A 27,848-nucleotide genomic window follows, 5' to 3' on the forward strand; every position below is an offset into this window, starting at 1 on the left:
AAATACTCAAGCATTAAAGGACACTCTCAACAGAAAGAAAAGACAGTCCACAGGAGAAAATATTTGCAAACCACATATCTGATAAAGGATTAATATTTAGAATATAAGAAAAAATACCTCCTACAACTCAAAAATGAAACAATCTAATGTAAAAATGGGCAAAGGACTTGAATAGATATTTCTCTAAAATAGATGTACAAATAGACAATAAGCACAAGAAAATATGCTCAACATAACTAATCATTAGGTAAATGCAAACCAAAACCATAATGAGATACATACTTCACACTCACTAGGACGGCTACTATAAAAAAAAAACTAGAAAATAACAAGTGTTGGCAAGGATGAGGAGAAATTGGAACCCTTGTACACTGTTGGTGGAAATATAAAATGGTATAACCACTCTGAAAAACATTATGGTGATTCCTCAAAAAATTAAACATAGAATTACCATATGATCTAGCAATTTCACTTCTGGGTATATACTCAAAATGATTAAAAGTAAAGACTTGAATAGATATTTGTACACCAATGTTCATATCAACATTATCCACAATAGGCAAAAGGTGAAAACAACCCAAATGTCCATCATTGGATGAACTGATAAACAAAATGTGTTACATACATACAACGAAATACTATTCAGCCTTAAAAAGGAATGAAATTCTGATACATGAACTTGGAGACTTTAAATCTAGTGAAATAAACCAGATACAAAAGGACAAATACTGTATGATTCCACTCATATGAGGAGTAGTCAAATTCATAGGCACAGAGAGCAGAATGGGGATTGCCAAGGGCTGGGGGAAAGGGAGAATGGGGAGTTAGTGTTTAATAGCTACCAAATTTTTGTTGGAAATGATGAAAACATTCTTGAGATGAATTGTGGTGATGATTGCACAACAATGTGAATGTACTTAATGTCACTGAACTGTACACTTAAAATAGTTAAGATGGTAAATTTTATGTATATTTTACCATGATAAAAAATCAAATTAAAAAAAAGAAATAGTATTTTTCAAGGATGAAGATTTATTGCCAGGATAGCAATGGGATGTGGGGAAGGGTGGTGGGCTCTTCTTTTCTCCTTCTTTGTTATCGACACCATCCCCTATAACTTTATGTCTGGTTCTTGTCTCTTATCTGTCCATGCATACCACCAGCAGATATCCACATGGCTACCTCATTCCTTCATTGTCTGTTGGCTTCCATAGTTTCTGATAAGAAATCTGCTATAATTCTTGTTTTTCTCCTGTATGTAATAATTTTTTTCTCTGCTTTTAAGGTTTTCTCTTTATCATTGTTAATAACCAGTCATGAATTTATAATAGATGGTGCCAGTTGTAGGAAGCAAGACAAGAGGAGTCCACCAGCCCTTTCTTACATCCCATTGTTATCCTGGCAATAAATTTTCATCCTCAAAGAGTATTTCTGATTATGCAAGGACACCATGTGGACCTGAAGAGCCTGTTTTTTAAAACTATGAGATTGTGTAAGCCCTCTCTCACCATGCATCTGAAGGCCACCTTAGGGAAAAAAGCAGTGCCAGGTATGGGAATGCTATCTTGGAGACAGATTTTTTTTTCTAAAAGAGATATGTGTTTCTCATAGGATTCATTTAAATTATTTAATCAAATAAAACTTTAAACCAGAGTAGCCAATCCTAAATGAATGTATACCTAATAATACAACTTAAAAATACCTGAAGCAATGTAAATAGTGATCCTGGAGTTGTGCAATGTAGTGGCCCTGCTTACCAACCCCTTCTCATTCTTTACTTCTTCCCATTACTCACATCTCTATTCAATGCGCTTTCCTCAAACAGCTCTTAAATTAACTGTTCTTCTTAAAATAGCCATCCCCCAACAATTCTGTAACTCTGCTTTATTTTTCTTCGTGGCACTTAGTCACAACATGCAATTTTATTTATTTATTTATTTATTTTTTTGGTTTCTTTTTTGTTGTCAGTCTCCCATACTAGAGAATAAGAGCCACGGGTGCATCTTCATTGTCTCATTTGTATCATATAACGCCAGTGCCTTGATCAGAGCCTGGACATCATAGCAGATGCTCAATAATATTTGTTGAACAAATATATTTAATTATTTATGTATTTACTTAATTATTATATATATTAAGCTTATATTTAACATTTTATTTAATTGTTATATTTAATCTGAATTTAAGTCTCCTCATTTTTACCATTTATCCATTCACTCTGCAATATCTTTATGTCTGCAAAGCCTCTACTTTGTGTCATGTATATAGTCAGCATGAGAGGTGGGGAGAACAAAAGATTTATAAAGTAAGCTCTCCATAAAGAAAAAAAAATACTTCCTGAAGAATAAAATACAAAGTCTTCTGCAAGCAAAAATTGGACATCCTAAATCCCAGGGGAAACATAAGGTTTTATTTTTTTTAAAGGACTCAAGAAGTTAGGTTTGTTTCTAGAAATGTGAAAGCATCCCTCTGCTTCCTTCCAGCCTCCGAAGGAACCCACCTCCTTAATTTTTTGCGATGGAGCATAGGTACAGAACCAAGCCACCCTTACTCAAATATCCTCCCTCCTCGGTAATTGACAGCTGGGGAAATCCCACTGAGGCCCGTCCCCATGCTCCTCTCGGTGAGCCTCACTGGCAAAACTCGGTGGGAGTGGCTTCTAGTTAAGCCAATGGATGAAGCCGGAGCAAGAGCCTCTGTAAACAAACCCAGAGGTGCTGTGCCTTGGGCTCCTCCCCCGTGGGGCCGGGCGCTCCTTCGCCCAATACCTATCCAGGACTAGCGTAGCGTCCTTTCAACCAATCAGGGCCGGTGTCTCCCGCAAGGAGGCGTTCCACACCTCCCCCACCGAGAGAAAGAACGAAGGAAGCGAAAAGACAGACATTAAAGCCAATCAGAAGCTGGGACTTCTGAGGGAGTGGGCGGGCAGTGCTTCACATTTAGGCCAATAAAAAGCCAGATATGCCCTTCTAGGTGACTGAGCGGCATCTTCCCAGGCCCAATAGACGAATGGGGCGGTGCCCGGCAACCAATGGCTTGGGTTCAGGGGCGGGGTGAGGAGGCAGTGTGCTGTAAGAGGTAACCTAACGAGTGGTAGTGGCGCTTTTTCTGTGCTGTTCCTCACGTTTTGGTACTAGAGGCCGAGACTGTCCTGGCAACGGCGACCTCCGCAGCGACGGCTTAGACTTTCGGAGGAGTGGCAGAGCACGGCCTGGAGGAGGGGCTTCTGGTCAGCCCAGGTGGGCTTCGGCGTCCGGGCTGCGGGGGAAAGGACCCGCGGAAAGCGCCGCTCTCCCGGCTCTGGGGGCGCCCTGCGCCTCTCTTTCCGCCGCCGTCGAGACTGTGAGGGGCGGTGCGCGCCTGCCCGACCTCTCCTGTGGGGAGGGAAAACCCGCGGAGCCCCACGTCGCGGTTATCAGCGGCAAGGGACGTCCTCGGGGGTCACCCCTGCCCCTCGGGGGCGCTAGGGGGTCTTAGTCCCTTTCCCCCCCTGCACAGGTGCTCTGCTCCCCGCCCCACCCCAAGTTCCTGAGTCTCCTCAGCCCCCTTTTAACACTCACACCAGATTCTCAGGCTTGTGAGTCCCCTTACTCCTCCGGTGCAACACTGCTAGGCAAATTGACCAGTGCTGCATCCCTCCGCCCCATCCCCCGAACGGGATGGGGGAGGAGTTGCGCGTTCTGCCCCTCCCCCATTCGCAGGTCTCCGCGCGTCATCTGCTTCCCATCTCCCCCTTTACTCCAGCCCTCATTCTTCATACCTAATTTGACTTGGAGACCTTGGCCACTTCTCTTCTGCCTTGTCTTCCACGAGTGAGTCTTTCACCCCCTACCATCCCCTAAATTGCATCCTCATTTTTTCTCTTGGAAACTAACATTTTCCACTTGCCTATTCTAGGCAGCTGGAAGGTGAACGGGAGAGCGGCTGAATACACTGAACAGGGAGCTTTGCAAGGTTGGGAACTTCAATCGGTTTTGTTAATGGTAAACTATTTTCGCCTTCCTTAAGATGGCATTTGATCGTTACATCCTCTCTAGAATCTTTGTTCTTTTGGTGATAATTGCTGAAAAATGCAACTGAAAAGGGTTAACTGACAGCAAGGAATTTAAAATTTATTATTATTTTATTAAGCAGATGGAATTGGATTATACTTTAAACAGCTTAACTGGGCTTGCTGAGAGTTTGCAGTGTAAGAGCCTGGCCACCCTAGTTAGTCATAAAATGTAGGACATACTTTAGCTGTACAGCACAGACGTGATTTGATCACACCCAAACTACGAATGGATAATGACAGCATTGAATCTTTTTAAAAACAACATTCCCTATTCCCTTTTCACAGAGTTTGTATTCACCTTCATAGTATATCTGTTTGTTTTCCAGTAGTGTTGGTTATAGCCATATGCTTCTGGGTAATAGTGCAAACTGTGTTGTGCCTAAATAAAACTATTCCAAGAATGTTATGTGGAAAAGGTAACTCACCACTTTTAGTTTTGATTGAGATTTTGGAGGTTTGAAAATATTAATTTAGATATTGGACACTGAGGGTTTTATTTTGGAGGTTGGAGGAAATTGAGGTATTAGGATAAGAGTGATAGACTCCTTAGGCTGTGTGCATATCGGGGAGGGAGATATAGATGTGTACAAAATCTTGTAAATTCTTACAGTCTTAGTTTTGTGACTTTACATACACTGGAATTGTTTTTCCTAGTTCTTAGTGGAGAAATGTAAGCTGTGCGTTTAACATGTTCACTGTGTTTTGGCCAAGATTTTACAAGCTTTTGTGAAAAAATCTTGTTTTCTTCATTCTATTTGTAACATATATCAATATGCTTCCCTGTATTTTATTATGGTGAAATTGTATCTTGTATGTAAAGCATTAAGTATATTAGAGTAAATTAAAAGGAATCTTTACTCTGAGGTGGCAGCATTGTCAAACGGACCATATGTTTGAGCCTTGTTAATAAATCACACTAAAAAGAGCAAAATCTTAAAACGGGTCTAGCAAATACCCAGGTGTCTGAAAAAAATTTATGACAGAGTTATAGCAGTTACCAAAGAAAAGTCCTGTACAAATTGCAAATCTGTGAGTTGATCACTATACCAGTTATTTTTATACAGTCTTTTCAGATGTGTTTGTGTTAGTTATTACTTGTTTATAAATTTAAAGGACTATAGCTATAATTTCTTCCTAGAAACTTTGACCATGAAGAGCTCACAATTTAATGGAAGCAAGAACTATAAACCAAGAATTAAATTCAGAGAGAAAGGTTCTACAGTACAGGGTGTATACAAGTACAGAGAAGCACTGTGGCCGCATATTCTGGCCTCATCTTCTACTGCTCTAGACTTTGCGAAGTAACATTTCCTGAACCTACCTGTTTTTTTCCACACACCTGGGCCTCTATCTGTATGTGCTGTTCTCTCTCTTGGAAAGTCTTTCTATACCTTATGTGCTTGAAGTTGTATTTCTTCAAAATCTTGAAGGCTGCCTCTACTGCATCCAAATAATTATTTTTTCTATTTCTTTATAAGTAATTATAGTCAGTTCTCATTATTTGGAAGTAACTATGCTCTATAAAGTCACCTGGAACACTGAATTGTCAAAAACTAAACCATTGCTCTTAGGGAAAATATGTGTATGTGTACATACCTCACATAGATTATAATTTTAAATCAAAACAGCTCACCCTGTAGATTGTATTTTCTTTATTTACAAAAGAGTAAATGAAGTACACAAGTGCTAAGCGACTTGCCTGAGGCTGCCAACTGGACAAGGTTTAAATTTTAACTCTGGCCCCAGAGCCAGAGCTTCTTGCACTACACTGCACTGCCCCCTACTGTCTCTGTTCTCTGGTCATCTCCGTAGGAAAGCTGAAGCAAGGCCAAGGATCACCTTAGTGGACCTTAGCTCGGGACGTGTGCAAGGAGTGACATATTTTTCACCACTGCATGCATGTCCATGAATGAACTTGAAAGCTTTATAGTATTGACTTTGGGGTTATAAATAAATTTTAGCGAGTAAGCAAATTGGCAAATAATAGGATCCACAAATAATGGGAATCAACTGTATTTGTAAGTGACTCCTAGAGTATATTTCATGCTAATAACCACCCCCAATCCTCTTAGAATGTTCCTTTGGTAATTTGTTCACTTGTTCATTCATCCATCAAATATATGTTAAGCATTTACTATAAACCAGACTCTGCTTTAGTCTGTGGTGAATAAACTAGAGATTAAGGTCCTACCCTATAGATCTTATATTCAAGTAAGAAAGATGGATAGCTAAGTCTGGAGCTCATTGGAGAGGTCCGGGTTGGAATTATAGATTAATTTGACCAAGGTGAAATCTGGTATGCCCCCTCCCACTTCCCATTCCCAGGCATACTTCCAGAACATTTCTAGTCTACTCTTGTGCATAAACTCTTCCTTTGAACCTCTCTCCATTGACCTGTGTCAGCCTCTACTTGTCATTTGTTGATTATGAGGCCACTTGGCCATGTAACTGGCAGGATATTATAGAAGAATTATGCTGATGTGGTCTTTGAATTCTGGCTCTGCCACATACCAACTAAGTGACTTTGGTCAAAGTCTTGGACTTTTGAGCCTGTTTCCTAATTCAGAAGTGGTGATATGATATGTTAGGCCCTTGTGGGTGATGAGGGTTGAATGTAAACTTGAATGGGAAATCATTCAGCAGCCGTATTATATTTGGCCCTAATGCTTTCAAAACCTCATAGAACAATACCTTAGCAGTATTTAGGATAGGATTTGAACTCTGGAGACCTACCTTTTACTTTGTTCACCCAACATTTGTATTTCCCAAGAGAGAATATCTGATTGGATTGGTCTGTTGCCTTCTAAAATGGAGAGCCCGTATTGGGCAGAATTTTCAACCAAGCCATGTCTTTGGTGGTTGATCTCCCTCAGGTTCAACCTGTATGTTGTCCTTAGCTGAGGCACTAAGCCCTAGTCCAGTCACTTGTGACCAAAGAAGTAGAGTTGGTTTTATGCATCATCTGTCACACACAGTGTGGCATATATGAAAAGAACCCCTTGGAGATAGTTTTTTCAGAAGACAACTGAGGGTACAGCAGTTTCATTGCTTTCTGTCCAATTCAAATACCTACCTAACATTATAATAGATAATATTTAATAAATCCTCTAACAAAGTAATTGACATATCAAATATTCAATACATCTTTCTTTTTTTTTTTTTTTTTTTTGAGACAGAGTCTCACTCTGTTGCCCAGGCTAGAGTGAGTGCCATGGCGTTAGCCTAGCTCACAGCAACCTCAAACTCCTGAGCTCAAGCGATCCTCCTGTCTCAGCCTCCCGAGTAGCTGGGACTACAGGCATGCACCACCATGCCCGGCTAATTTTTTTTTCTATATATATTTTTAGCTGTCCATATAATTTCTTTCTATTTTTAGTAGAGATGGGGTCTCGCTCTTGCTCAGGCTGATCTCGAACTTCTGAGCTCAAACGATCCGCCCACCTCGGCCTAATACATCTTTCTTTTGGTGTTGCATTTAGTTGTATTAGAATGTGGTTATTTGTTCATATGGCTGTCTTCCTTACTAGACCATGAGCTCTATGAGGACAGAGTCCACAGCTTCATCTTTTTGTCTTAGGCACTTAGTTCAATGTCTGATACATAGCAATAGATGCACAAATGTCTGATTTGAGGAATTCTCAACTCTTCCTGAAAGGATGGGGGGGATATGATGGCTTCCCAAAGAAGGTGTTATTTAAGCTGATTCTTAAAGGGTGAGTAGGAATGTTTTCCAGCTGAATAAAACCTTGAGACAGCATTCCAAGCAGAGCCCACCAGGTGCAAAGGTACAGAGATTTTACCAAACACTCCAGATTAAAAAAGCAAACAATCAAAAATAACCCAAGGAAAAAACTATGAATGGCCTTGGCTAGAGTGCTTGTCACAACTGAGTTAATTATGACCACAGCTACTCAGTAATAGTAATGGATTCAAGTTTTAAGGAGAAAGTGTAACATTCTCAGGTTATTGGCAGGGTATCTCTAACAATTTAGAAATACAGGTATTGCATTCTGGGAACTATTAATATTACATCATAGTGAAATCATTTACTGCACTATGTATGAAGCTCGTATGTGTCCCATACTGTTCAAGGTGCTGAAAATATAATCAAACTTACTCTCAGGGAGCTCACAAGCAAGCAAGGGAGACAGATGGATAAACAACTGACTTATCATGTGACAAGTGAGGTGATAGAGATGAATAAAATGCTATCTAAACCCAAGGAGAAAGGAGTAGTTAGTAATCTATGGAGTTCTGGGGAAAGATTTCTCAAACGAGGTGATATTTAAGCAGTCTGAAGCACTATGCAAATATGAGACAGACTGAAGGAACATATCCAGCTTAATTTGTGTTAACATTTTATTTTTGTTTTTAATTTTATTATATATTACAGAAATGATACATATTTACTATTGCAAAATTAGAAAGCATCTATAGGCAAAAAGGGATGGGGGAACTATAAAGCACTCCATAGATCTACCATACTGAGTCAATAATTAATGTTTTGATGGATGTATTTTTTACTTTCTATGCATATTTGTTTACATACATAAATATACAATTTTAAATAGAAATGGTTCATCCTGAGTGTTCTGTTTATCACTTTATTTTTAAGAGATAAATCCCCTTGGAGTACAATTGCTTTGCCCAAAGAAGTTGTTTGCTATATATTGCTGTTACATAATGGGAACTAGAAAAAGCGCTAACTTTTAGACCTAGTGAACATGTGACCTTGTGATCTAATTTCCTGAACCACTTCAGAGGCTTCATCAAAGTCACATTCAGAAATGAACTTGATGTATATAGGTAGGTATGCTTGGCATTATTGTTTGTAGTAGCACAATAAGGATGTCTTCAGTGTCTGTCAATAGGGAACTAATTAAGTAAACTGTGGCACATCCAAACCATGAAATAACCATGTAGTTATAAAGAAGAATAAGCAAGATCTATATACTCATGTAGAAGAGCTCTAAGATATATTGTGAGTTTTTAAAAAAAGGAACAAGGTATGATATGTATAGTATGCTACTTTTTGTGTTGCAAGAGAAGAGTAAAAAAAGACTGTATCTGCATATTTGCAAAAAAATTCTGAAATGATATATAAGAAACCAATTAAAATGTTTATCTGTGGAGGGAGAATAGGAGGAAGAATGGGATTTTGCCATGTACCTTTTTTTTGAGACAGGGTCTCACTCTGTTACCGGGGCTAGAGTATGGTGATATCATAATAGCTCACTGCAACCTCAAACTTCTGGGCTCAAGGGATCCTCCTGCCTCAGCCTCCTGAGTAACTGGGACTATAGGCATGTGCCACAAGCCCAGATTGTTTTTTTAATTTTATTTATTTTTTGTAGAATGGGGTCTCACTATTGCCCAGTCTGGTCTCGAGCTTCTGTCCTCAAGGGATCCTCCCCACGTTGGCCTCCGAAAGTTTGGGATTACAGGCATGAGCCACCACGTCCAGCCCCATGTACTTTTATATATAGTTATATTTTAAATTTTTTTGAATTATCTGTTTGTACTTATTACCTTTTTAAAAATAAGAGTGAATAAATGAAATGGAGTTATGAGAAAGAGATAAGAAAAAAGGATCTGAGAGGCTGCCCATCTTTTTGGTACCAGGTGAATACATAGCCGCAGAAAAAGGGAGAGGCAGCTTTTTTTTCTTCTTTGCCTCAATGTTGTATATTTTAAAAAATACTTTGAGAACAACAAAACAATAAGAAAAATGTTTCCAGATTGCAGTTCCCATTACTTCAATAGCTGCTTTCTTTTTTGTATTCACTTGTAGTATTTTTTCATGTGCATACTTATTATTTTCTATTGCAATCACACTTTTAATCTTTTTAAATTTACATAATTGTGTTTTCTCTGTGGTGCTACAGGAGGACCTTTAAAAAAGAAAAATGAAGGTGGGGCAGCATCCCCAAAGTGAGCTGGTCTACTTTTAGTGGCAGAGATTCAAGCTCTCTAGCCTACATGTGACACATACATGAGAAAAAAAAAAAGAAAAGAGATATAAATGAAAATAAGGCTGGGCCTCACGCCTGTAATCCTAGCACTCTGGAAGGCTGAGGTGGGCGGATCGTTTGAGCTCAGGAGTTCGAGACCAGCCTGAGCAAGAGCGAGACCCCGTCTCTACTAAAAATAGAAAGAAATTATATGGACAACTAAAAATATATAGAGAAAAAATTAGCCGGGCATGGTGGCGCATGCCTGTAGTCCCAGCTACTCGGGAGGCTGAGGTAGGAGGATCATTTGAGCCCAGGAGTTTGAGGTTGCTGTGAGCTAGGCTGACGACGTGACACTCTAGCCTGGGCAACAGAGTGAGACATTGTCTCAAAAAAAAAAAAAAAAGAAAAGAAAAGAACATTTCTCCCTGATTATAAAGGAAATCACACTCTTTTTGTAAAAAACTTAGAAGACAAAATATAAAGAAAAATGATCTTTAATTTACCACTGAAAACATTCAGTTTTTTGCTTTTCTTCATAACTTTTTTATGAAAATAAACATTTTAAAAAGTAGAATCATGATATATAGTTTATATATTATGATAGTTTATATGTAGAGTATAAAACATTTTTAGGGTTTTAAATATATATTTTCAAATTATCCTGCAAGAAAATTGGTTCAGTTTATACTCCCACCAACAGTGAGTGAGAGCTTCTTTCCCCTCCTACATTTGTCATCTTTGCTGGTCTTTAAGCGGAAAGTCTTACTGTTTTAATTTACATTTCTTTGATTTCTAGTGCCTTTGAATCTTTTTTGTATGCTTATTGGCCATTTTTATTCTTGTGGGAATTACCTGTTTCTCCATTGCTCATTTTCTATTGGAACATTTCACTTTTTCTATGTAATTTTTAAGATTTCTTTATGGGCTAAGGATATAAACCTTTTATCTGTCATTGAGGTTACAAATACTTTCTACCAGTAAGTAATTTGTCATTTTACTTTATTTTAATGCTGCTGTGTGAAAGCTTTTCTTTCTGTATTGTACTCATATCTATCCACTTGTTTTTTCCTTTTATGACTTTTCACTATGGTGTCTTAAGACAGACTTTCCCCTATCCCGGGTTAAATATATTTATTTAAATATTCTTTTTTAAAAAAAAAATTTTTTTAACTTTAATCTGTATGTAATTTATTTTTGTGTGAAGGTAGACAGTCTATTTTTCATTTGTCTTTCCACTCCCTGTTTTGAATAGTTAATTAGTTGTCCCTGCATTCTTTTTAAATGATCTATACTTTCTTTACTATTTGAAATGCAACTTTTGACATAAAACAGATTCTTGTTTCTTGGCTTTCTGTTTTGTTGATACGTTTATTTCTATGCTCATTCTACACTACTTTAATTACAGTACTTTAATTTTATATTTCTCTTCCTTTAAAATTTTTTAAATGATTATTCTTACGTAATAATTAACCCAGCAAAAATGAGAATCAATTTGTCAAGTTTTCAAAAAGTTCTCTTTGGGCATTTTAGATTAATTTGGGAAGAGTAAACATTTTACATCATATCCATCCATATTTTCAACTCACATTAAATATTCTCAGACAAATTGTTTTATGTTCCACTAGATTTATTCCCAAGAATTTGAGAGTTTTGTTTTTGTAGTTGGATCTCTCTTTCTTTTATCTTTTCTAACTGGTTGTTATTGATTTATACAAAAGCTATTGATTTTTTGTGTGTTTATTTTATAACCTATCTTGTTATTAAACTCTTAACTGTTTCTAATAGTGTTTTCAATTTTTCAGTTCCTTAGTCTTGCTGAAAAATCAAAATCATATCTGAAAATAAGGATAATCTTGCCTCTTCCTTTCCAATAGTTATACCTCTTATCTGGTGTTCTTGACTGATTTGCATTGGATAGTAGTGTTTGAACAAAGTTAAATAGCGGCCATGATAGTTAACATTCCTAATCTTTTTTCTGTTTTTAATGGAAATGCATCTAAGGTTTGGGACAGAGAGATTCTTACATGAATATATTGATTACATTAAAGAAGCTTGATTTTTTTTCTTTTTTTTTTTTTAAATTATGCTTGTTTTAAATGGCTTTTATCAAAAATGAATATTTAATTTTTAAAAACAATGTATCTGGCAACTAATGAGATAAGCATGTAATTTTTTTCTTTTCCCTGTTAATATAAAATGCATTCTTATTTTTTTTTATTAAACCATCCTTTAATTTCTGGTCTGAATCCTGTTTGATCAAAATGTTTTTGTATTGTTTTATTTTTAACTAAATTGCTTGATTTTAGTTGCTCTTGTCTTGTTTGAAATTGTTCGTAGCATGGAAATGGGCCTGTGGTTTTCTTTTGTGTTAATTTTGTTTCAATTTAGTAAGCTACCTGTATACAAATAATGTGGCTCTCTTCATTTCTTTGTGCTTTAAAACAATTGCATGGGAATTATCTGCTTTTTGAAAGTAGGTGCTATAAGACTTGCCCACTCTTTAAAATGCAGTGATCTCAGGGAAGTTTTAACTTAGTGATTTTAGTGTAAACAGGAGCAGAACCAGAATGTAGTAACCTCGTGAGAGTTTGCTTTTGTTTGGTAATGGTATTCTTGTTATCTTTTTATTTTCTAGGCTTTGGTGCTAGTGCTGAGTGCTAGCATTACATTCACCATCTGAGGTTTATAGGACTTTTGTTTTAATATTGAACGGAGGTTAACTGTTTAGTTCTACAACCTTGCAGATATACAAAATGTGCCTACCAGGGCTCTATTTTATACCCACTGAAAGCAAGAAGTAATGTAGTAAAAAGTTGCCTGGTGAGAGGCTTTGGAAGAATGGGGTATTCTGATTTAATTCCATAAATTTGAAAATATAAAGATGAAAAAAATTGAAACTTTAACTCCCAGTTGAATGCAATTCTGAAATATAGCCAGTGATTTCACTTTTCTTCTCTAGTAAGTTTGGTATATTCAGACCTAGCTGATGTTTTATTATATAAGTTCTAGAGTGCCTGAGGCTTACACTATAATGATCTTTTCTAAAACTTTGATATAAGAGGATATAAACAGTATTGAATAAGATCAGGGTACCTGGGAACTGATACACATAAGTATACTTTTTAGACTAAATCTTTAACTCATAAAAATAAAACACATTGGGTGGCAGGTGGGAGTAGTGAGGAGTTTATGTCTTTTAGTTGGATATCTTTGTTTCTTATCAAGGTAGAATGTACAGTATCCCTGGCTTTTGGACCTACGGAAGCAAACACATTTTTCTACTTGCTGTAACACAAATTGCTGGGCCCCACTCCAGAGTTTCTGTTTCATCGGGTCTTGGGTAGTGCCTGAGAATTTGCATTTCTAACAAGTTCTCGGTGATGGTGATGCTGCTGGTCCAGGAACTACATTTTTGAGAATCACTGCTGTGTTCTAACTATAAAGTGTAGAAATCTGGTTCTATTAATAGAAGAAAGCTTAGTTTGCTCTGTGATAAGAAGCATACAGGTTATGCAGCAAATCATGAAAGATTCAACCCTCGATGCCAGCATAGTGTTGAGTTCAGGTAAGGAGCAATGACATTAACACAATCTTTTTTCATGACTGCAAGTCCTGGCCAAGTATCAAGTGAGAAATTCTGTTTCATTTGCAAGGCTTGGAGAGACAAGGGGATTCTAGTCAAATAGGATTTGGACATTAACCCCATGAGCACAGGAGTAAGTTATGTGTCCCTTTTGTCTCCCCCATCATTTAGCATTTAGCCTCTCTTTAGAAGGGCCTGGTATTTTTTTTTTTTAACTGGTAAAGGGCTTTGAGTGCTTATTAAATTGAAAGATTTGTGTGTTTTTAAAATATTAGCCATGTTTAGTGTTAAGGGTTTTTTTTCTTAACTGTAATTAAGGAGAATAAGAGAAACTTTTTCCAAAAAGGAGAAGTCACTGGGATTATTTTATCTCATTGGAATGTTGAGAATATAGTCTGCTGCATAAAATATCAAATGTGGTGTGGATTTTCCATTTTTAAGGGATTTGTCATTGTATTGTTTGAGGTAATACTAGTGATTCTTATAGTCCATTTGAAGATGAAAAATAAAGGCCAAAATCAGACGTAGCATAGAAACTGGATATCGGGGACAGCTATGAAGGAATACACGCGCACACACACACACACACACACACACATATATATAATACACACATATTTTTTAAAGTTTTATTTATTTATTTATTGTTAGCTAAGGGCAAAGATATCTGTGCTGAGTTTAGGAGTCATATGTAGAATCTTTGGGTTGAAGAGACGGGAAACTCTGGAAGCCACACCTTTTCATAGAGGAGTTTTGCTTTAAACAAGTCTTTCTTGCTTGTCGACTCTCTAAGGTCTATTGTTCCACTGCTGATAGCCTCAGGTGGCCAGCTGGTCCAGGCTAGACTGAAGAAGTAACTGTGTTACAAACAGTGGCTTAGGCAGATTCCTTACTTGGAAACATTCCTGTTTTGCTTTCCTTACCCCCTCAGAAGAGTTTGGGTGAAGAAAAGGAGGGTAGAACTAAATCCTACAGACCAGACCTGTGGTTCTGAAGCTTGCACATCAAAAACAACTTAAGTTGTTTCCTAAAAATCAATATAGATTTGGGGGTCCCCCTTTCAGGCCATCTGAATCACAATCTCCTAGGATGGGGGGGAGGCGGGGATTGTCTGTATTTTAAACAAGTAATTCCCCAAGTAATTTTATGTAGGCAGCTGGGCTCTATGCCTGAGATCAAACCAGTGCTGGCCCCAGGTGAATTTTCACGAGGCTGTTGTGAATCAAGACAAATAAGGACCATATAGTGTTTTTTCATGAAACTAAATTTATTCAGTTTAAAGAATTGTCCTTTGCATTGAATTAAGGCCTTCTTGTGGTTTTTGGTGCTGAAATATCCTTTTATGGAATGATGTTGATAAGGGTGTTTTTATCATCCTTACTTGATTTAAAAAAAAATTGGAATCCTATGTTGTCCTCAAAATATTTTTGAAAATTCCCTTGTTTATGAAATACTAAAGACTGAGTACCTCTGATCTAATCATTCTTGGAAATTGTTTTTAAGATTCTTTGGAATACAGGTCCATGAAAGGTCTGAAGCCCTTGGGGCTAGATGAGTTTCAGAATTCAGAATTTTTTAGATTTTTGACAGATGCTTTCTATTTTATATAGTGCCCCAGTGTGTCTGGTGCAGCACCCTTAGTCATACACATTGTTATTTCTGAGCAAAACAGGAGTATCACACTAAGCGGGATAGATAAGGGCTGTACATAGCTTCACATCAGTTCAGGCCAAGTTTTACTGTCACATAAGTTTTGACATAAAGTGCAAGAAAAATTTTTGGATATTGGAATTGTGCCTAAGGGATTATAGACCTATTTGGAGGTCTGCTTTCTCATCCTAAAAGTGCCAGCAGGCTTCAGATTAAATGGAGCTTTGTATGTTTATGGTAGGGAATATACTTTATTTTGATTTAAACACACTGGCATGTGGTATGAACTTGTTCATATTCCCCTTCCAAAGACCTCAGTTCTTTTGTTGAATAACATTTTTCTTCAGCCTGGTTCCCCCACCTCCATTTGGAATATTTGAGAAAATCAAAGTTTTCTATCATAGCCTTTCTGGAATTAATGTGGGAAGTGTGAGAGTATAGGGTAAGTAGTTAAGAGCATGGGCTTTGGGATCTGAAAGACCTAAACTTAAGCCCCAGTTCCAGCACTAAGGTTGTACCTTGGGCAAGGTGTTTAATCAATCTCTGAAAAACAGAGGATTTATCTGAAAAACTGGGGTAGTAACAGCCCTGCTAATGGGATTGTTTTAAATATTCAAAGAGATAATGTTATGAAGTACTTAGAAGAGCTGTTATTTTATTCTTGTCTTCTCCTCTTGTATTTGGGTAGATTACTTGTTTCTTCTATCTAACTACGTTGTCCATCGGGGCCTTCTCTTTCCAGAGGTCTGGGGAAGCTTGTCCTAACTGCTTTCCCAATTAGGACGTACTTCAGTTTTGCCCTTGCAACTTTGATATAAAATCTGCTTCTTCAATTGTTTCCACACCAAAAAATCCACAGGCTCCTAAGCTTTGTATGGGCCTAGTAGTTTTATGAAAATTGAAGTTCTTAAGGTGTAGTTCATATTATGCAGTGTGAGGCCTCTCATTCTCTGAAATGTACCACCTTTGACTTTTTCGTCTTCACTCTATTTTAGCACTGTGTTCCCATTAGCCAGAGAAACATTCCCCTTTCTCCCACGGAACGGTTCTGACCTTACCCTGGTCCCTCAAGGACTCTCCTCCTCAAAATTAACTTTCGAGGAGTTTCTTCCGTCCAAAATGGATACCTTCCTGAAAAGACTTCTAGTGAATACAGTTTTCTCTACCTTGTTCTTACATATGTATTTAGGCTGCTTGGCTCCCCTCTTCCCACTGTACTATAGCAAACAAACCTTTTTTTCCAGAAATATATCAAATAAAATGAACATGTCCCTTTTGGTTATTTTTCTTGGAATTCATGCTATAGATTTCTTCCAGTTTAGATAGTTCTAGTGTGGCAAACTTTTATGCCTAGCCTACAGCTCATGAGAAGAATGTTATAGCTACCTGGTGTTATTAGTGCTAAAATAGTAAACAATAACACATACTTTTTTTTTTCTAGAATAGAAATTTTTTTTCCCCCTTGAGTAATTTTTAACCTGTCAAAAACAGATTTCAGAGTAGTATTGTCACTGGCTGTGGGGAATAACTCTTCATACTCAATCGATGGGTGCTCAGCTATAGATTTTAGCCCTTAAGGGCATGGGCTTCCTGGCTAGGAAATGAGATTTAGAATATAGCATTCTAGAAATGGCAGGTAGTCAACATATCATTTATTGAAGACCTGGTGAGTTCACAGAGGCATGCTAGAAGCTGTAAAAGACTTCATTCTTGCCCTCAAGAAACTTCCAAGGTTATAGACTGCTCCCAAAACAAATAATGAATAATGCCTCTCAAACGTATGTATAATCAAATGTGAAATTGGAGGTGGAGATAGGGGAGACCTTAGGCAGAGATTGTATTCAGGCTTCTATAATGGCATTTCTGATATAATTATACATTTTAAAAAAATGTTAAATTGTCATCAGATCAGTCTAAAACATTTAGAGGCTTTTGTCTTATTGGTGAGAAAAGTTATACATATTTTATATTTTAAAATGTACCATAGGAATGTTTTTGATTAATACTATCTGTTACAGATGAGTTCACCCCTGTTAATAATATGTAATATCTTTTTGGAGCTGGATCTGGAGAAATCAAGGTCTATGTGCTAACCACCATTTGATGTTATCCTGGGAGGTTGATTGATTGCCTTTTTTTTTTTTTTTTTTTTTTTTTTTTTTTTTTTTTTTGAGAACTGGAAGGAGTTAGAACTTGAAGGTGGGGGTCTGGGTATAGAGATCTTGCCACTGTTGGCAAGTCTGTTGATTCTACCTTTGGAAGTGCCTTTAAATGCCTGATGGAGTACATTTTATGACTATTTGTCACTATATTGGAGGAATTGTTCTTAGTCTTTCTTTATATCAGAATTACCTATAGCAAATTAACAAGCAAAAATGCAAATGTTGAGCCTTGGCTCAGGCCTAACAAATCAGAATATCTGAAAAGTATGGTTTCAGAAAAGCTTCCAGATGATTTTGGTGTACTCCTGAGACTGAGAACTACTGAATTAGAATAGGCCTTTTCACCACTTGCTAAATGCATTTTTAATCCTATTTGAGAATACTTCTGTTTTGTTTTCTTGGGTCTGGTCCAGGGGCTAGACTATTGCTGTAATTAAATTCAGTGTTGTCATTCTTCCCAGAGTGTCTGTATCCAGATTTTCAGATTCTACTTAATCAGTAGGGCAAATTTATAGGTCAGTATGGGACCCATTTCAAACAATAATAGAAAAGAGTTTGTATTATATTCATATTGTCTTTCTAATCTGGCAGCCTTGAGTTTAATTTAGAAGATGCTTCTATTTGTAATTTACTTTGTTTTGATATATTTTACTATTAGGGATCATATAAATGATTTTCCTATTTTTCTTGACTTCCTTATCAACTAATAAGTTTTTGAAAGCTTCTTGTCAGCTTCCAATTGTAGGTAAGTTTAGCTTTCTGTGTGCTTAACAAGCTCATTGACAACCTGTTTGCAAGCACTGTTCTTGCATCAAATGGAAGATACCTGATGGATCATTTGTGCATTGAGATCAACATACGAAAGCTTAGCAGGGTGATTACTTATTTTCTTTTAAAGTCCATGCAGCTTCTCAATGAATAAATGAGATGGAAATACTGGAGACAAAATCATTGTAATTAGAGGTTTAGCTGGAACCTGTTTTTGTTTTCTTGAGACAAGGTCTCACTCTGTTGCCCAGGCTAGAGTACAGTGGCTTCATCATAGCTTACTGCAACCTGGGACTCCTGGGCTCAAGCAATCCTCCTGCCTCAGGCTCCCAAGTCGCTGGGACTACAGGTGTACACCACCATGCCTGGCTAATTTTTAAATTTTTTGTAGAGACAGGGTCTCTATGTTGCCCAAGCTGATCTCGAACTCCTGGCCTCAAGCAATCCTCCCGCCGTGGCCTCCCTAAAATGCTGGTGTTACAGGTGTGAGCTACCACACCTGGCCTAGAACCTGTTTTTTAAATGTGTATATACATATCTTCCTTTTCCCAGCCCAACCCTCAAGTAACTAAAGTAGTCCCCCTGCCTCCTTTCTTCCTTAATACCTCACCAAATGATGAAATCTGATGGGTTTATTTACTTAGTAAAAAAAAAAAAAAGAAAGAAAAAGAAAGACCTTGTAAAACAAGGAGACAGAGAAATTATGTTAGTGCAAAGTATTATGTGGCATATAAAAATATGTTCTCCATGAATTTAAAAGGCTTTATAAAATTATTTCTTGTATTGCTTATGTAGCTTTAAAATGTGTGTATGTTTGTGACCCTGCAAAATTTAAAAAAGGAAACAAAAAGGAAGTTAAAAAGTGGGAGAGTTGGAGTTTTACAGGTTAATCCAGCAACTGTTTGGGCAGGCAGGCTTACATTTGTAGGACATAAGCATTCCTACCACCAGGGAAATGAAATCTACTGCCATGGAGTAAGGATGTTTCATGTGGCTTGATAATGGATAAAATCTCTCTCCTGATGCTTTTTTTCCCAATACTCTGATTTCATGCTTACCATGCAACCATCTATTGCTAGTTAACACATTAACTGCCATGTGAGTTGTATTTTAACTGATGCTAGTTTTGAGCCCAGGGCCTAATGAATCATATGTAACTCACATGTTTCTTCACCTTGGAGTAGAGAGAACTATTTTTCAAATTGCATGTAACTCATGTACAGAAAACAATAAAAAATAACAATTTTTTTCATTAAATTAGAAATAATAGTTTTGTTTTTGAAGTTTTTATTCTATTTTCTTAATAAAACACTATGGCCCCAAGGAAAACAAATTTTTTTCTAGTGTGGCAGTCAACATGTTAAGAATCTTAGGCATTTGGATTTTGAATTGTGGAGATGTATTAGCTATTCAAAAAATAAACAAACAAATATTCCTTTCTGCCTTCCCAGGGCCTACACTATCAACTATATCTTCTCTCTCCTATATACGTAACCTCTCCCTCTTCACTAGATTCTTTCTGTGAACATTTAAACATGAACTAGACTCTCCAGTCTTTAAAGACAAATAGTTTTCATGCACTTCTCACCCCTCCAGTTTCTGTCCATTCCTGCTGCTTCCCTTGGCAGCTGGCCTCTTTGAAAGAGTTATCTAATACTTAGTATCACCTACAATTCCTCCTACCTCCATTTGGCTTTCACTCTCATGTCTCTCCATGGAAGCTACTCTCATTAAAGTCCTCGGAGACCTCCAGTGTCCTGAATTTTGTGGACACTTCTTGGCCTTCCTCTTACTTACCTTTCAGCAGCCTTCTACATTGCCACTTTAATGAGAGTATGTTAGTTTCCTGTGACTGCTATAACAAATTAACAAACTGGAGCCTTAAAACAACAAAATTTATTCTCTTACATTCTGGATAATTCAAGATGACCTCCTTATCTCAAGGCCCTTAATTTAATTACATATGCAAAGACCCTTTTTCCAAATAAGGTAGCCTTCAAAGTTTCCAGGGATTAAGACATGGACATATCTATCATTCAACCCACTACACAGAGGTTCTGTCTTTTCTTGATTCCTGTTATGCCACACTTTTCCCGCTTTCCTTTCAATTCTCTGATTTCTTCTCGGTCTCCTTTTCATATTATTCTCCTCCTCTCCCTGACCTTTTAAAATGTTCACATATATCAAGGCTGGGTCTTGGACCTTCTTTCATCTCATTTTGCATTTTCTCCTTAGTCAGTATCCTCTAGTCCCATGACTTCAGTTACCATTTATATAAATGACTACTCCAACTTTCTATATTTAGCCAGACTTATGCTATTCTTGATGCATATAGCCAACCTACTTAACATCACCATTTGAGTGTTTTAGAGGCATTGCAAATTTAACATGTCCAAAATAGAACTCATCACCCTTTTTACCCCCACCCCCTTAACACCACCCAGGAAAAGTTTGCCCTTCCCACAGAGTTCCTTGGCTCAGTGAATGACATTACCATCCACCCAGTTGTTTGTACCAAAATTATCCTTGATATTTCCCTCAACCTGGCTCCCCACATCTAGTTCATCACCAAAAACCTCCTAAAATAGTTTTGGAGTCTGCCTACTTCTCTTCTTACTGCCATCATCTTAGTCCAAGCAGCCACCCTTTTTTCATGTACATTAGAGTATGAGCTGTCTTATTGGCCTTTCATTATCTACTCTTGCTCTCTCCAATCCATTTTCCACATGGCAGCCTGAGTGGTCTCAAAATAAGAGTTAAATCATGTCACAATGCTGCTGAGAACTCCTTATAATGGCTTCCATTTCTTTTAGGATGAAATCCAAAATCCTTCATGTGGTTTCTTAAGGTCTGGTCCCATCTGCCTCTCCAACCTCATCTCTCTTCCTTGTAATTCTCTAGTGATCTGCCTACCTACCTTCTTTTAGTTCCTGAAAGTTCCTTCCCTCCTGCCCCTGAGTCTTTGCATATGCTTTTCCCTCTCCTCCTGTTGTTAGCCAACTTATATTCTTCAAGTATCAATGAAAATGTTTCTTGTTCAGGGAAACCTTTCTACTTCTGGACTAGATTAGATCCCCCTTTTGTTTTCTGAAAGTTCCTTTTACTTCTTTTATAGCACAGATCGTAATTATTCTTAAATATTCGCTTTTCTCTCTCCTGAAAAAATGTAAATACTCCCAGGGCAAAGACTGTGTACCCCATCAAAGCAAGAGTCAACAGTCAAACACAGTGCCTAGGATCAATAGACACTCAGATATTAATGAGTAAGTGGATCTAATATCCTACTTGCTAGGATGTAACTGAGAGAAGGAAAACCGGAATCCAGTGGTAGCATATTTGAAGTAAAATAAAATTTAAAACTGCCATCTGTAATATTTAATTCTAAAGATGGTATTAACCAGACTGAATGAAGTAATGAAACCATAGGAAACAGAATAGGAGAGACTAGTTTTTATATCAATTATTGAATAGAGGCCGGGTGCGGAGGCTCACGCCTGTAATCCTAGCACTCTGGGAGGCTGAGGCGGGAAGATCGCTCAAGGTCAGGAGTTAAAGACCAGCCTGAGCAAGACTGAGACTCCGTCTCTACTAAAAATAGAAAGAAATTAGTTGGACAACTAAAAATATAGTTGGCGCATGGTGGCGCATGCCTGTAGTCCCAGCTACTCGGGAGGCTGAGGCAGGAGAATTGCTTAAGCCCAGGAGTTTGAGGTTGCTGTGAGCTAGGCTGACGCCATGGCACTCTAGCCTGGGCAACAGAGTGAGACTCTGTCTCAAAAAAAAAAAAAAAATTATTGAATAGACTTTTTCCAGGCAATTTGTTCGAAAGTCACAAGTAATCTTCGCAAACTGTTATCATGGCCACTGCAGGTTTATAGCTTCTGAAAAATCTTCTTTAGCCTCAAAGAATAGCTAGTTTTTGGTACGAGCATTTTGGATCTGAAAGTTGTGGGTGTTCAAAGTGTTGAACTGATGAAGCATGTATTCTTGAAATATCCTAGGTACATTAAAAGTCCCAAAGCTCTTTGTGGCTTAGAACTGAGGTCCCTATTTAGGCCGGGCGCGGTGGCTCACGCCTGTAATCCTAGCACTCTGGGAGGCCGAGGTGGGCGGATCGTTTGAGCTCAGGAGTTCGAGACCAGCCTGAGCAAGAGCGAGACCCCATCTCTACTAAAAATAGAAAGAAATTATATGGACAGCTAAAAATATATATACAAAAAAAAAATTAGCCGGGCATGGTGGTGCATGCCTGTAGTCCCAGCTACTCGGGAGGCTGAGACAGGAGGATCCCTTGAGCTTAGGAGTTTGAGGTTGCTGTGAGCTAGGCCGACGCCACGGCACTCACTCTAGCCTGGGCAACAGAGTGAGACTCTGTCTCAAAAAAAAAAAAAAAAAAAAAAAAGAACTGAGGTCCCTATTTAAAGCCAAATATTTTAGACACAAACCCTTGACTATGATAAAGTGCTGAATCAACTGCTTAGCAGGCCTTAGCACCCCTCTGTTTACTATTAATAGAGCTGTGTGCTTTCCCATTTTCAGCCAAAGTGACAAACATCATTTTCCATTTTCTGTCTGTTTGCCATGTATATAAGAGGGAAGGTGGGGTAGAAGAGGAATAAGTTTCAAATTGTTCTTAGATCTCATAATACAGTATAGTCACAGACCAGACATAAACTCCTTTATCTATCTTTGAGGTCTACTTCTCAAAGAACTGCTTCTCAAGCAGTAACCTATTTCAAACTGTACATTTGTCTTCTTGATAGGTAAAAGGAAATATGTGACAACTAGTGGTTTGTGTGGCAGAGCTAATTGTCAGTGTTTATTGAACACCCATATAAATTATCTAGTGCTAGGTAACAACTTACCTCAAAGCTTAGCAAGTAAAAACAACATAGTTTCTGTGAGTCAGGAATCTGAGAGCTTAACTGGGTGGATCTGCTTCAGAGTCACTTACGAAGTTGCAGTCAAGCTGTCAACTGGGGCTACTGTATCATCTGAAGGCTTGACTGGGGAAAGATGTATTTCTAAGCTCACTCACATGGTTGTTCATTTCCTTGTCACATGATCTTCTCTGCAGCATAGCTAACAATATAGCAGCCATTCTGATTCTTAATCCTATTTATGTAACCAAGCATTCTCCCCACCCCTAGAAGCTTTGGGCATATTTTCTTTGTCCCCACTGCACTAGACTTTTGTAATGATGTGCCTTGATGTGGGTGAGGATCAAGTGAAATAATGACTGTGAAATGGTAAAATGGAATGGCTAGAGAAACACAGTGTTCAAACATGATGGGTGGTGAGCTGGGGAAGAGCTAGAATCGGAAGAGAATGAATGTTACATGAAACTGGGAGCAGGAAAGTCAGGGAAGTCAATGGTGATCATCCTATCTTACCTGGTATGGTGTCTTTAAATGCCTTCCTTAAAAGTTACTAGTCTCTGGCAAAATCTCCCTATTCCTACACAGCTACTGAAGTCAAGGGGTACATTCAGCACCAGTTCACTCTTATCCAGAAGGCTCACAAACCAGTGTTGTTCTTGAACTAACCCAGCAATACAGAAAGGTTGCTGAACCCTTGAATGTGGTGTCTTCTTTGGTCTTACTATCCCACTGTGTGAGTGTGTTTTTAAAAATGAGTTTGGATCGATTATACGCCTTGAATCAGAGTGTAGATGTGAAAGTACTTTATAATTTTTTAAACGCTATAAATTAAGTTGTTGGATTGCTGCTGTTTGGAGAAACCAAACTTTCTGATTGTTTGCAAAACAAAAGTTGAATGATATAAAATACAAATTAACAGTATTAATACAGATTAACCTATTGTGAGAGAACTACTTTCCTAGTATTGACAATGCCATATCAATGTTTTCAACTTTTTTTGAAATAGTTGCATTAAGTTCAGTAACATCTTAGTGTATGTTGAGTTTATGGTAATTTTTCACTCCTTTTCTCATAAAAAGTGCATCCTGCTATTTGCTCCCTGTACTCCACCTTATTCTTGAATTAGAAGGGTTATTCTATTCTTTCTTCCTCTGCCTTTCCTTTTTCCTTTACAATTGCGTACTTGGCATTTATTTTTCAGGCAAAGGCAGTTATTTTAGAAAACTGAACTCTGATTTCTGATTCTCTGTGGATGGTTTCCATATTAGTGGGGGAAAAAATCTGATTGTGCTGATTGTAAACAACTGCCAAATAAATCTTTGGAAATATAATGTAGTATAACCTACTACCCAGCAAGTTGTAGTTAGGAATACCCCACATATTTATGCAGTTGCCCTGGCATTTAGGACAGACTTGCTTCTACCATTGTTATGCTGCATGTGGAAGTGTGAAAAATAAAGAACTGCTTTCCTCCCCTCCATAGCCTTATGGAATAGTTGTTGCTGATCTGTATTTGGAATAGACATTGATTTCTTTTGCCTCTATCTAAAATACATTAAACACATACATTCGCCTTATTTTAACCTACGTTAATTAAGTGCGTTCTGTTATAAATGAAATTCTTTTAGAACTATGTACCAATGAGCTATTTTTCCATCTGTCCTCTACTCTTTACAATTCTACCTTGTCTTTTTAGAATATTATCTTTCTTTCTTTCTTTCAAGACAGAGTCTTGCTCTGTCACCTGGGCTAGAGTGCAATGGCATCATCATAGCTCACTGCAACCTCAAACTTCTGGGTTGCAGAACTCCTGCCTCAGCCTCCCGAGTAGCTGGGACTACAGGCGCATGCCACCACACCTGATTAAGTTTTCTGCTTTTTATTATAGAGACAGGATCTTGCTCGGTTGGTCTCGAACTCCTGGCCTCAAGCAATCCTCATGCCTCAGCCTCCCAAAGATCTAAGATTATAGGCCTGACCCACTGTGCCTGGCAGAATATTAGATTTCTAATGTTCATAACAGGTTAGGAAATTACAACAGCAACAAAAAAAACGTTAAAGGGATTAAGAAAGAATATTTTAGTGTATCCAGAAGCAGAAAAGAACTTTTTCATAAATGTTGCCAAGGTAGAAATGAGGAGGGGAAATAATTTGTTAAAGGAAACTTAAAGAAGCCCCTAGGAGGGTTGCGGTGGGGTGGAGTGGGGATGGAATTGAGGTTGAGGGGGGATGGGATATAGAGAGAGAGTTGCCTAAGCACAAGTAAGCCTCAGGTATTTATGGATTCCTAATATTGTGGTGAGTTATAAAATGTATAAACTTCAGTCTTGCTTTTCAGGAGTTGAAAATCTAATTGGAAGGAGAAAAATTATACATATGAAACAGAACAGTTAAGTAGTGTTAATGCCATACTCATTAGGTACAATAGTTTAGAGAAGGGGGGAAGTAGTGAGTAAAGACTGGAGTGGTTCTTGAAGAATGGTTAAAATTTAGATAAACAAAAAAAAGACATATTCCAAATGATAGTAAAAACATCAAAATGGATTTAGAAGCCAAAGTAAAGAATTTTTTAGTATATACGCACTTTACAAAGCCATAGACACACATACACACGCACACACAAATTTTAAATTTTTGCTGTAGACAAAAATTAAAGGCAGCAAATATTGTCACCAAAAATATTAAGCAAATAGAATGAGTAAAATATTTAGTTATAAATTTTTATTTAAAAATCACTTTATAAATATGATAAAAGTTTTTATAAAAGATAAGGAAAAGATACATACCCCAATAGAAAAATGGGCAAAGTACTTTAGCAGGAAAATTACAAAACAAGAACTATAAATGGCCAGTAAACATATCTCAAAATATTTAGCCTCAGTAAAAAAGAAATGCAAACAATAAAATGCAAGTTTTCTTTTATGAGATTGTCAGTGGTTTAAAAAATAATATTCACAAATGTGCGGGAACAGGCACTTACACACTACTACAAATTTAAATTCCTATGGCGATGTGGCAGTAAATGAGGAGCCCTAAAAAAAGAGCATACCTTCCAGTGTAGCAGTTCTATTTCTAGGAGATATCCTAAGGAAATCATTAGAAAAGATGAACGCAAGAAGTTCGTCCAACCTTTATAATACAGAAACATTGAGAACCCCTGAAAAGATGATATGACTACATTAACATAGAAATGAGAAAAAGCAAATGATGGAGCATCTTGTATCACATGATCCTATTACTACTGAGAACGGCTACTTGTGGAATGTCTGTGTTTGTATCTGCGTACACATAGGGGAAGTCAGGGAGGTGATATGCATCACATTCTTAGTCATTCTTAACTCTGGATGACTGGACAACTGATGACTTTTATTTTCTCCTTTTTAATTATGAATGTGTATTATTTTTTGAAATACATTTTAAAGAAAAACAGCTTGAGAATAAGGAGCAGGTGCTTATAATATTCATTAAGAATGCATTTTCTCAAACTATTTAAACATTAAGGAAGCTGTAATGGTCTTATTAGGTTCTAGGACCTACAAGAATTTGGCATGGGAAGATTCCCACTCTTCCCACCCTGGCCCACTTATCTAGAAAGACTGAGCCTAGACATTTTTTTCTTTTAATTCTTAAAGAATTGTACATCTGTATAGTTGATAACTGCAGGACATGGTTGGTTTTATAACAGTTACAGACTAACAGTTTCTGTTCATCTATAGTTAAAATCTTTGACTCATAACTTTAGAAGCTTCTGAAAGAGTGTGGATGTTATAGGTTTATATTTCCTCGATCCTTATATTCATTTTATTCTTCCTTTTGCTCCTGTTTAGAGTCTGTCATAATGAATGGATCCAGTGTGGCAAATACATCACCTAGTGTAAAATCGAAAGAGGACCAAGGGTTAAATGGGCATGATGAGAAGGAAAACCCATTTGCAGAGTACATGTGGATGGAAAATGAGGAGGATTTCAACAGACAGGTAAAGAAAGAAATGGAAAGTTAATAGTACATGCAATTTAACCAGCTATAATATTTTACTGTCAGTCTGTTACAAAAGAAATGAGTACAGTTTGCTTTAGAATAACTCAAAAACACATGGAGGCCTCATCTGGGATGACCAGGAAACATCTACAGCTGGTAAGAGACTAGAGTGATAGTACGTTAGAGGAAGGTATTGGTATCTTTCTACCATGCTGATTAAAAGAAGACACAAACACCAGACTAATCAGTTGATAGGTGAAAATCCTCATATGATGAGCCCATGTATAAACAAATAGGTTTGCATGTACCCCACACACACATTATGACATGCCCTTTAAGTATGGTTCATATTACACAGTAAATTGCTGCAGCGAGGCCCTGATTTCAGCCTCATTCTAGATAGATTTGCTTATTGGATTTCCCTATGTGACTGTAAACCACTCCAGGAGATTCCTGGAATTTATTCAAACAGGACTCTCCCCGATCCCAGAAGATTGACTTAAAACCCTTGTATAAACCAAGGTGGCTGAGCTCCTTTATCCTGCTCTGATTTCAGCTTTAATCCTAGGAACCACTGTGGCTCCATAACTCTCTATAATGATCAATGTGAAACTATTGGCTTAAATTGTGGAGCATAAAAAACAGAATGGTAGTGAGGTTGTTTTTCTATACTTTGTGATTTGTTGCTTTCATTTGCTTATAGGAAATGTGAAACTCTGCATTTCATTTTGAAAATAAATGCAGACATAAAAGAAGTTTAAGAACTCTGAGTGAAGATAAATATGTTTGCCATGGGATTTTATTTTATTTATTTATTTT

The 27,848-nt window shown here is 37.4% G+C and overlaps 1 protein-coding gene across 3 annotated transcripts in view; it reads left to right on the forward strand.

Moving 5' to 3' along the window:
* The first annotated feature begins 3,103 nt into the window (after window positions 1–3,103).
* The window catches only part of PAIP2B (poly(A) binding protein interacting protein 2B), a 37,178-nt gene continuing 12,433 nt past the window's right edge, over window positions 3,104–27,848 (forward strand). The window contains exons 1-3 of one of the 3 annotated variants that reach the window (XM_069493939.1): window positions 3,104–3,239; window positions 3,898–3,983; window positions 26,879–27,027. In XM_069493939.1, the coding sequence (XP_069350040.1) occupies window positions 26,890–27,027 (138 nt within the window). In that variant the 5' untranslated portion in view covers window positions 3,104–3,239; window positions 3,898–3,983; window positions 26,879–26,889. The remainder of the gene's footprint in view (window positions 3,240–3,897; window positions 3,984–26,878; window positions 27,028–27,848) is intronic. The other 2 variants (XM_069493938.1, XM_069493940.1) reach the window with 2 other exon arrangements.

This window comes from Eulemur rufifrons, chromosome 19, assembly GCF_041146395.1.
Source record: "Eulemur rufifrons isolate Redbay chromosome 19, OSU_ERuf_1, whole genome shotgun sequence".
NCBI lineage: Eukaryota > Metazoa > Chordata > Mammalia > Primates > Lemuridae > Eulemur > Eulemur rufifrons.